Below are 11,501 nucleotides of genomic sequence, written 5' to 3'. Positions count from 1 at the left end.
GCAGTCAGAATTATCTATTCCTGCCTGGCTGGCATGGCTCAGCAGGAGAGCTTCGACCTATGAACCAAGAGACCCAGGTTTGATTCTGGTCAAGGGCACATGCTCAGGTTGCAGGCTCGATCCCCAGTAGGGGGCATGCAGGAGTCAGCCAATCAATGATTCCCTCTCATCATTGATGTTTCTGTCTCTCCCTCTCTGAAATCAATTAAAAATATATATTTTAAAAAGTCATTTCTCCTGTATATCCTGCCTGTTTTAAACTCTGAAATGATGGGCAAAACACTAACCTTGATCTGTTTGCTTGTTAGTCTAATTTACATTTACAAAGAGAAACGTTGTGTCGGCTTAGGTGGTTAAGCAGTGAACATTGCCATTATTATTTTAATAAAAAGATAAGGTGTTGGTGTCTATCATGGCCCTGCACTATCTCAGGCCATGTTCTCTGTGATCAAAGGTATTAAAGTGATCAGAGTTCTCCAATGTAACAAATATTCCAGAAATGTGTCACTTTTCACTGTCATCTGCCTCCTCCTTTCCCCATCCTTTTTCACTGCAGCCTCTGCCTTTGCTGCATAGTCCAGATAGAGGAATGCATATAGTAATAAATATATATATATATAACATTGACAATATAGTCAACACGAATAATAAGCCTAAGGAGACAAGGTAAGAAATGGCAAGATGGTCAGACCTTTTAAATATAAACTTAAACCTGAATAATGTTTACCCTCCTTGGCAAAGCATACTCATTGACAGAAATATTTAAACATATCCCCATTTAATGTGGATGCTTATTGTCACTGTATATCACAGCCATCTTAAATATGTAGGTGAAGTGTGCCACGGAAGAGTATTAGGGGCCACCCCAGTGAACTAGTTCCTTTGCAGACAAATGCTCACTTTAAGATCCTTTGAAGAGTGTGGACACTTGATTCTGGCTGGTGCACACACAGGTTACGCTATTCACACAGCCACTCCCAAGTGTGGTTTTCATATGACAACCAACTGCTTTTGTAATACTGGACTTACTTAGCAGCTATAACATTTTATAGTCTTTAGGAGTGAGTAAATGCTATGTCATGATGGTTTAGTTGCCATCCTCTCCCAGCCCCCTCCCAAAGATAAAACATGATGACCTATTTGTTTTTCAGAAATAATAGCGTTGTCTTTTTATCCTGTTGTTTTTAGTTCATTTCTAAAGGTGGCTTTCTCTGGCATACTTGTATTTAATTGATATGAATTCTTGCGTTTCAGACCTTCATGGAGGAAATGACCAGAAAACAGCCTGATGTGGATAAAGTTACCAAAACCTACAAGAGGAGAACAGCTGACCCTTCCTCGTTGCAGTCCCACATTCCCGTCCTGGATAAGGGACGAGCAGGAAGTAAGCCGTGGCCAAGTTCTTTAAATGGTGAAGCAAGGAAGTTGGCTTTCTTTTGTTCTGGTTTATTGTTTGAAGTTTTGGAGCAATTGGTGATTCTACATGAGCTCTCGATTCTAAAACGTTTTCTTGAAAGAATACGTGGGCTCAAATTTCATAGCCACTCATTTTAAAATAAAGAAAAAGACACGTCCAGGTCAGAATGTACAAGTTCATTGGCTTGAAGTCTATCTTTTCAATTAGCTAGAAGAAACTGAAAAGTTTGCAAGAAGAACAGAGATCATCAGGCCCTTTGAATTGTCTCGTTTTGCTTCTGTTATAGAAATAACCTTAGAGTGGAATGGAACAGAAATGGCCGTGACCTAGATAAAGTTCCTGACCTATCTGTTCAGTAGTGACCAGCAATCTGATAGATTATGCCCATGTTTGTATGACTGTAGGCTACCTTAACCCAATGAAGTAACATTAAAAAAATAATAGCTAACTTGGAGAATATTTTTTAAAAGCACAGTTTATATTATCCATGTGTATATTTCTGAATGGTGCTATGATTTAAAAAAATGGTTTCAGATCTATTGTAGTTACTGTGTTGCAGAAGGAGGCAAAACAACAAAGTGGTTAAAGAACTCTGAAAACAGACTCCTTAGCTATTATCATCACTCATCAACTGGGAAATGTAACCTTTGACAAGTTACTGAGTTCTCTTTCTCTCTCTCTTAGCCTCAGTTTTCTCATCTGTAAAAGGGGTTAATTATAACCTCACTGGACTGTGGTGAGGATTAAATGAGCTAATGTTCCTGAAGTGCTTAGCATACTTTCTGGCATATAGTTAAATGCCCCATAAATATTAGCTTTTGATATTCTGACATGTGTAAAGCCTCATGGGAGTTAGGAATTCTGGGCAAATCCCAGATGGACAGCAACTTCCTATATGACCTTAAGCCACAGTAATTTTTCTAAGCCACAGTTAACTATTTAGTGAGGAAAATGTGTTGAGACAATTGTCCTGTGAAGTTGTAGACATTGGTGAAAAATAGCCAGAAAGAGGGAGAAAACTTTAGTGAGGCAGCAAGTTGTGTGTGAGACTACGCTTGGGAAACACAGTGTCAGTGGGAAACGGACTTGGGTGCAAGCTGGTGTCCTACTCCCACATCGGATTGGAATTGTTCAGTATCTCGTTCTGACTCTAATGGACGCCCAGTCTCTCTTGCCCTCATTTGCCCTCAGCTGTCTTGCTTGCAGCCCTATTCTCTGCGAAGGGCAACTAGGTTTATGTAACTGATTCTGACTATTCTCACTACCTTGGGAGATTTCTGTTATCATGCCTTAACAAAGAGATGCCTTACCACAATATACTTCATTCTCATTGAAATGGCATGAGTTTGAAGTTCAAAACTATCTTAAGCATACATTTATGGAGAGAGCTTTCCAGTACTTAAATGCACCTGCCATTGATATTGGGCATCATCTAAACAGGGTATTTCTCGTGCTACCCAAGAATGAAGCTGATTCAGCCTTAGCTAGGAACAAATGAAGGCCAAACATTATCCTATTTCAGAAGCCCGGAAACTGCCATCCTAACTCAAGTTTTATTTTAACAGGAAAACGCTTCCCAGCCTCCAGCTTATATCCCTCTGGGCCACAGACACAAATTGAAACCAAGAATCCCAGGGTCAACTTACTGGTGAGCAAATGGCAGCAAGTCTGGCTCCTCGCATTGGAAAGGAGGAGGAAGCTTAATGACGCCTTGGACAGACTAGAGGAGGTGAGAACCTCGCATGGATATTCCGCACTGTATCGTCATTTGCTCTGTTTACTGGGACACATTGCCAACATCTTGGTTTTTCAACTTTCCTGACAATACTTAAGCAAACTCTTGCTATTTGAGTGTGTGTTTTACTTCTAAAATTAATACCACAAGTATGTACATTTATGGTGGGGGAGGAGGGGATGTGATATGTGGAACTGGGATTTAGGGAAGCAATAAAGTGAAAAAATAATATGTTTCAACATAATCAGAAACTGACTCAAGAAAAGATCTAGCCCTGACTGGGTGGCTCCGTTGGTTGGAGCATCGCCCCCTGCACCAAAAGGTTGCAGGTTCGATCGCTACGGGAGGCAACTCGTCAATGGTGAGGATTTTTTAAAAAAACCACACAAGATCTAGCTTGACATATGTTTGCTTGGTGGTATTAACTAGCAAATATACCCATTTATAATTCAGATATTTTCCTTATATTCATTCTTTGATCTGAGAGTTAGGGTTTCAGATTGTGAAACTGGGCCATTGTTAGCAGCCTAGGGGAGTGCCAGTTGCAGACAGCGAGTTGTGCTGCTGAGTTGGGCCTACTGCCCAGTGGGCACAGAACTTACCCGTGGCGTGACTTTGGCACTGTCAGGAATTTTCAGTTTGACTTTTTTTGGGAGTTTGATTTTCCCCTGTATTTGTAAAGAAAAGCCAGAATGACCACAGTGACAGTAATACACTTTACAGAAAAATTTTTTTGTGTGTGTCTCCTTTGTAAGGTTATACCTTTCTTTGAAGTGGGAAAGATACCTGTATTACCTAGAGGCTCATTAAAAATAACTTTCTTCATATAAGCTGTAGCTTGAGCACAGCATTAACCCCACCAAAATATCTTCTGCCCTTTCCAGCTGCGGGAATTTGCTAACTTTGACTTTGATATCTGGCGCAAAAAGTACATGCGATGGATGAACCACAAGAAATCTCGGGTGATGGACTTCTTCAGGAGAATTGATAAAGACCAGGATGGGAAAATAACCCGACAAGAATTTATTGATGGCATTCTTTCCTCAAGTAAGTCCCAAGAGAAGTGACTGAAATGGATGCAATTTTAAAAGAAAACAAGCACAGTTTAAAATTGTGGGGCCAGTAAACTCGTGTTACCGATAAAGCTTCGCCTTTAAACTTGGCTATGAAGTCACCACTCTCAAAAAAAAAGTGCCTTTGGTAAAAATTTATGGCTTTGGAATCAGACACCCTTAACTAGTTGTGTTTCCTCACACCACTGAAGCTGTGTCCTCATTAGTATAATAAAGTTAATAAAATGTGATTCTTAGATTGTTTGTGTTGCCTGGCAGAATGGAAATCAGCAAGCCAGTCTCTTCCTTTTCTTTCTGATTGACATTCTGAGCTAACATTATCACTGGTAGGAAATTAGGACTCTTTCATATAAATGTTGGAAGGTACACATCATCCTCTTGTTTGATGGTCTGGTCATGTGTATGTGATAGCTCTGGCACATATTACTGGAAGTCATTCTTAAAGTAAATTTCATATAAATTATTCCTTAAGGAAAGTGGTAGTTGAAACATTTGAAATTTGCTAATGTTAAATAGTTATCAACCTAGAAAAATAGCAATTTCAAATGATTCACCTGAGGAGTAATTAAAGATAAATTTAGATCATATGTGTGTGTGTGTGTGTGTGTGTAATGATTCATTTGTTATATAAATCAATTTTTAAAAAATATTTTAATATATTTTATGACCCTGATAATTTAATCAACCACATTAAAATTAATATCTACAACTGAGAATGTCTTGAGGAGGAAATTAAGTTACACTGCCTACTATTTTTTTTAAAGACTTAAGTCTTTTTATAAAACGTTATAGTAAGTAGCAGTTCTTATAAAGTTTAATTGGGAATATCGTGTGGCTTATACTGAGAGTATCTTAACTATCACTTGTATGTGGAATCTAAATAAAGAGTCAAACTCATAGAAACAGAGAAGAGTGGTTGGCAGGTTCTGGGGGAATGGTAAAAGGTTGGTAAAGGGATGCAAACTTTCAGCTCTAAGATGAATAAGGCCCGAGGACCTCATGTGTGACATGGTGACCATAGTTGATAACACTGTATTGTATAACTGAGAGTGGTCCTTAAATGCTCTCTCACACACACATAAAAGATAAGTAATATGTGAGGCAATAGATAGGTTAATTAACTAGATAGAGGAATTCTTTCCCTGATATATACAAATATCAAATGATTACAATGTACATTGTAAATATCTTACAACCTTGTCAAGTAAGTAACAGTACTTGCTGTTGTTTTGAAAATATGTAGAGTTCCCTACCAGCCGCCTGGAGATGAGCGCAGTCGCAGACATCTTCGACAGAGACGGTGATGGCTACATTGACTACTATGAATTTGTAGCCGCCCTTCACCCAAATAAGGATGCATACAAACCTGTCACCGATGCTGACAAAATCGAAGATGAGGTACTCACTATCCACCGCTTGCAGCAACATGACTGCACAGTGTGTTCTGCCAGATCTCATGCACAACTCATGCAGCCCTTTTATTTATTTCCATGTTTGGCAGTTGGTCAGGGTATTAAGAATTCATTATGTAATAATAACATTAAAGTGGATATCTCATTATTGTTTTTGGCAGGTGACGAGGCAGGTAGCTAAGTGTAAATGTGCAAAACGGTTTCAAGTTGAACAGATTGGAGACAACAAATACAGGGTAAGTTTTCAAAGTAACTTTGTATTTCTTTTAAAGCATAAAACTCAAAATTTGTTTGTAATTTGATCTGCATTTTTTTCTAGGAATGCTAATTATTTATTTTTACCTCATAAAAATTGAATGGTGTATGACTTTCTAACTCTCATCATCTTAAATTACATAAAAATAGCATGCATTTTCTATATAAGGACATACCTTTAACATGTACATTCCCTTTAAGAAGAAAAATATTTGCAGAAAAACACATTATTTATATTTATATTGCTTCATATGACTTTACTAAAGGCCTGGTGCATGGATTCGTGCACCCGTGGGGTCCCTTGGTGTGGCCTGTGGGGATTGAGCCGAAACCAGCAGTCCAACGAAGCGGCAGGCGGCTGGGGGAGGGGCGCGCAGGGGAAGTGTCCATGGGAGAGGCTCACATGGCTGCAGCTGCACTCGCCAGCCATGAGCCCCGCATCTGGCACCTGTTGGTCACCTGAGCGGTGCTCCTGCTGTGGGAGCTCATTGACCACCAGGGGGCAGCTCCTGCGTTGAGCATCTGCCCCCTGGTGGTCAGTGCGCATCATAGCGACCAGTGGAATGGTTGCTTAGGCTTCTATATATATAGATAACCTATTTTATATGATTACAGGTAAGTTTTCATCTTTTCAATAATAAAGCTATTCCAGGCCAGAACAACAAAATTAAAAATGTTGTCTAATTTTTATAAAATGAAAAAGAGGCAATGTTTTCCACTTGTACAGTAGTATTCCCTTTTATTCAGAATCTCAATAACTTGGTTCACCTTCCTCAAAACAATTACTTGAAGACCAATGTGACTTCATCACTCTTTCTCATTTTTGGAACGTCTCTGATATGTAGTAGCTAGATAGAAAATGTGCCAGGTGTCCTCTAATACAGTATATTACTTACAAATGAAACATAATTCGTTTTTATTTTTATATTTACATATTGAAAAATATTCATCTAAGTATTTGAATTTTTAATTTAAATTTGAAACCCAAAGATTTTCAGAAAATTTACATAGAGAATTTTCTGATTATTGGGTTTGAAGTTGGATGCCTGCACATCTCTAAACTAGATGTGATATCTAGAAGCCCTGGGTGTGAGTGTGTGTGTATTCTAGAGCCATATAGAAAGTTTCCTGTTGAACTAATTATATCTTTCTCCCATTTTTCATTTTTTTTATCAGTTCTTCCTGGGAAATCAGGTATAATTCAGTGGAATGTATTCGCAAGTTCCCGATGATTTTTTTAAACTTTAATTCATAGTCATTAAAGCTTGCCATGGCCAATCTTTCCCATGCTGCCCCCCTAGCTACTACATTGTTGGTTGGCGTGGTGGTTCTGTAAATGCTACAAGGATCCTTGATCCAGGATCCCTTTTTGCCTTGTGTCTCAAATGAGGAGATTACTTTTAAGCAAACCAGATAATGAATTGTGGCTTGGCTGGTTACAGTGTTACAAATGCCATTTTTGGTTCCCATTGTTGATAATACTATTAGCATAGGGTTTATGCGGGTACTCATTGGAACACACATCCCTAAGTAGCTTCGTTGGTGTTTACCACTGAGGATGTGTGGTACACAGTAGCTAGAGAAGGATCGGCATCAGGCAGAGATACAAAGACAGGGTATGGAGAGGCCTCAGTGGCACTCAGCCACAAATAATGTGTCCTCTCCAAAGCAAATATTGTCCATTTGTCCTAAATCAATTTAGAACTTTGCATCCTATGAATAGAAATTTTAACCCTGGAGGTTTTGAATGTTATAATTCCTTTTGAGAAAATGTATCTCTTGTAACTTACGAAATCTTAGTCACAATTTATGCCGTTTTGACCTCACATTTAAGTCAGTATATAAACTGTGCAGTGGTACTGCACATAAGAATTTTAGAACTAAAGACAAGAGCAGTCATGTTTTGATTGAAACGAGGAGGATTTTTTTTACTATGTGCTTTTGGAAAGAGCAGTGCTATTTATAGTACCTGACCATACCATATTCGTTATTACTCTGCCTCGTAGTTTTAAGTCCATATTACATCTTAAACTTCAAATTATCTACGATCCCCACTTATTCAATCACATAATCGTTTCAAATAGAAATGTTTAGTTAATTTGAATAGAGGTTTTTAAAACTTCTATATGTTATAATACATAAAATTTAGTTTCTATTCTTGTTATTTGGAGTAGCAATTAAGCTAGCATCATTTATTTGCAGAAAGGATTAAATACCTCAAAAGGTTTTCTTTCATTGAAAGCACAAAGAACAGCATTAGTCTATTTTTTTCTTGTCTCATAATTTGGCTCTTGGGAGAATTAAGAAAATTCTGAAGACAATGTGAGATAATGTCTTCTCAAATTAAAATTTAAAATCATCTGTGTATTAAAATTGAAATTTCACATGTGTAAAGTACTTCAGCCAGTTCCTTAAAACTTTTGTTTTGAATGTAATCCTGGACCAAAAATGTCTGGTCTAATTATCTGGTTACTTAAGGGTAATTTTCTTTCAATCCCCTCCTTTCCCTTTGCTTATCAGCAGCACCAAATTTTTTTTCTAACAAAATAAGTATATATATATATTTTTTAATTTTTACACTTCAAGTACATTATAGGAATAGGTTCAATGGTAGAAAAGTTCAATCTCAAGGCTTAAAAATTGACTTAGAATTTGCAATATAAAAAGGGTTGATGTAAAGCGCATGAGTTCCTGCCGGTGCATTTTACATGCCTCTGAGGTCCTTCTGAGTTTCAGGGTCTTGAATGGTTGGCTTTGTATTAGGGTTCACTTCCTGAAACTCAGTGGTTCAGCATATTGAAGGGTAGCAGATTGCTTCTACTTAAAGTTTTCTGTTTATCCAGCATGAGCCTAGGCAAATAGTCAAAGTCACAATTGTATTTTACCTGCCTTAAAAAAAAAAAAAGCTGTGTATGTGTAATTGACTGTTCATTTTGCTATGGTATCTGCTGGGTTGGCAGCCGTGAAATTCAATATGGTGCTTTTTATAAGTTGGATATGAGCCTATTAGAAATGATTTAAAAGTATAAAATTATTTCTCATGGGCTTTCAAAACAAATCAACCTTGTGATCAGAAACTACGTGTAGTCTAGACATGTATTCAGGACTTGCAGAATTTATAGCATATCCAAGTGATTGGAGATCCGTGGAAAGGGCAAGACAAAGATGACTGCTTATTACAGTCAGCAGTTATGGTACACACAGTTTGAAGAGAAAGTCTTGTAGATTTGAAAGCTGTATCATTAATGTGCCAGTGACTGTCCTAATGTTACAGTAATATAAAATGGCACATTCGTCCAGTCTTTAACAAATGGGCTTGCCAGGTTATTAGCGATGCAGAAATTTTATTTGACTGTGAAATATTTATTGGTTATGTTCACTTACTACTTTATCACCTTATGAGTTTATGAAGATTTCTCCCACAGATTTCAATGGCAAAGTTTTAGTGTAAGAGGAGGTTTTAATGAAGAAGAATCAGAGTTTACTACATCTTCTTTAGAATCATCTTGCTTTGTATAAACCCTGGGCAAGTGGGCCCGTGCTTATATTCATGGCTCTTTGATTTCTAGAAACATTTTTCAATCACCACTTTACTAATGTATCTGTCATGAGAAAGAAAAATCATTTTTAGAAGAAATCTTCCATATTCTACTTGATAACCTTTGTTATCTTTTTTTCAAACTATTTCCTTTGAGCTAAATCAGCATGCAGCAGCCTAACGCAGATCATTACACACCCCTTTTTCTGAGATTTTACTAATCGCTGTGAACTAAGCAAAATGTTAAAGTTGGTTGCTTACGCCACTGCAGATCACACACTACCCCGATAGTGTAGAATGAGTAGTGACAATCAGAGGGTCTTCTTTCTTCGTCTTCACAGTTTGGAGACTCCCAGCAACTGCGACTGGTCCGAATCCTGCGAAGTACCGTGATGGTTCGCGTTGGAGGCGGGTGGATGGCACTGGATGAGTTCTTGGTGAAAAACGATCCTTGCAGGGGTAAGGAGATACCTATGTTGAGATAATAGCACCATAAAAGGATGTCGATTTTGTATTCGTTTCTAGCAACAAAATCACGCTGGGTATAATTTTGGTCATTTATTTACAATAGTGCTTCACATTGGTCTGTCAGCCCGAAGTGTCCAGAGAACTGTGGCAGTCATTAACCATGTTCTTCTCATTACTTTTTTACTTCTCTGGATAAACATGGGACTGGAGGCAAGAAATACTAGATTTCCTTTCTGAGACCATCCCATCTGCAATTTTCAAAATGAGCAATTGTACCAACCAGGGGAAGGATTTCATCTCTCATTAAATAGCCAAGTAGGAGGGGAAAAAAATTGAGGTGATGGATACTGAAGATACTGGATAGTAAAAGTTTAAAAGTGAAATTTTTTATGCAATTAGGAGGAGGTGAGGAAAGCAATACTTAAAGATTAAAAAAAAACAAGAATTGATAACGCGACTCTGACTTTGAAGTAGCAGAACATTAAAAATATAGACATAAACTATAGCTCTCGCCATGTCTGCCAGCCTAAGAGCCCTTGATCGGCTTTTAATTTTCCTTATTTTTCAGACCCTGTTGTCGGTTTTTGAATCCCTAATTGATTCACCTTACAAGTGGTCATTTGATTACCATTTCTAGTTAGCTCCCATGGACTCATCAGTAGGCCCATTTTTCTTTGAAAAAGACAAAAAAGACTTTTGTGCTTTTCTTGAACCCATTTTAATCCCTTTAAACAAACAAGAACAAATGTTGGTGCCAGCACTATCAGGCTACCAAGTGGGAAGTCATGGTTCCCCCAGTGGGCTGTTGGTTATCGAGGTTGCCACTAAAGACACAGGTGTTGGGTGAGTTCCTCTGTGGTCAGCAGGCCTCTCTGCCAAGGCCACCGTAGGATGATCACACAGCCATACCTAGGAGCTCTGCTGTCTGCAAGTCAAAAGGTGTAAAATCACACAATTTTCCTTGTTGTTTCGTATTTTGAAAATAATGCAGCCTAAGGTAATGTAGTTCCTTTTATGAAACAAAGATTAGAACAGTGATGGCGAATATATGACACGCGTGTCAGAGGTGACAAGCGAACTCATTTTTTTGGTTGATTTTTCTTTGTTAAATATATAAAATAAATATCAAAAATATAAACTTTGTTTTACTCTGGTTGAAAATATCAAAAAATTTCTATATGTGACACGGCACCAGAGTTAAGTTAGGGTTTTTGAAAATGCTGGCATGCCGAGCTCAAAAGGTTCGCCATCACTGGATTAGAACATGCGGTGTTCTATTGGGTTGCTTAGGAAAGTTGGTGTGACTGTGCAAAGTCTTCTAAATACATTCTTCTTATTGAGTCAAACCTTTGAGTACTTTTCCTGATGCAACTTTTCTCCTAAATGTGTGCCAAAGGCCGGACCTGAGCACCCCTTTGCATATTCAACTCCTGACTGTACTTTGTTTCTTTTCCTGCTAACAGTATTCTTTAATGTGATTGATCTCCTGTGTCATTTTTTCTAGTTCATCATCATGGGACTAAAATGTTACGTTCGGAATCAAACTCTTCAATTACTACTACTCAGCCTACTATAGGTTGGCAACCCCTCCCTTTGCCTCTCC

The 11,501-nt window shown here is 38.0% G+C and overlaps 1 protein-coding gene across 1 annotated transcript in view; it reads left to right on the top strand.

The window, feature by feature from the left end:
• Window positions 1-11,501, top strand: part of LOC102755197 (dystonin-like) — a 172,493-nt gene that overhangs the window by 153,851 nt on the left and 7,141 nt on the right. Inside the window, 7 exon segments of the mRNA XM_015566826.1 lie at window positions 1,255-1,384; window positions 2,983-3,146; window positions 4,037-4,199; window positions 5,469-5,623; window positions 5,799-5,873; window positions 7,069-7,086; window positions 9,772-9,889. Of these exon segments, the coding sequence (XP_015422312.1) occupies window positions 1,255-1,384; window positions 2,983-3,146; window positions 4,037-4,199; window positions 5,469-5,623; window positions 5,799-5,873; window positions 7,069-7,086; window positions 9,772-9,889 (823 nt within the window).

This window comes from Myotis davidii, unplaced genomic scaffold (assembly GCF_000327345.1).
Source record: "Myotis davidii unplaced genomic scaffold, ASM32734v1 scaffold463, whole genome shotgun sequence".
Classification (NCBI taxonomy): domain Eukaryota; kingdom Metazoa; phylum Chordata; class Mammalia; order Chiroptera; family Vespertilionidae; genus Myotis; species Myotis davidii.
Note: the sequence above shows the minus strand (reverse complement) of the source record. Positions and strands in the feature narration are given on the sequence as shown.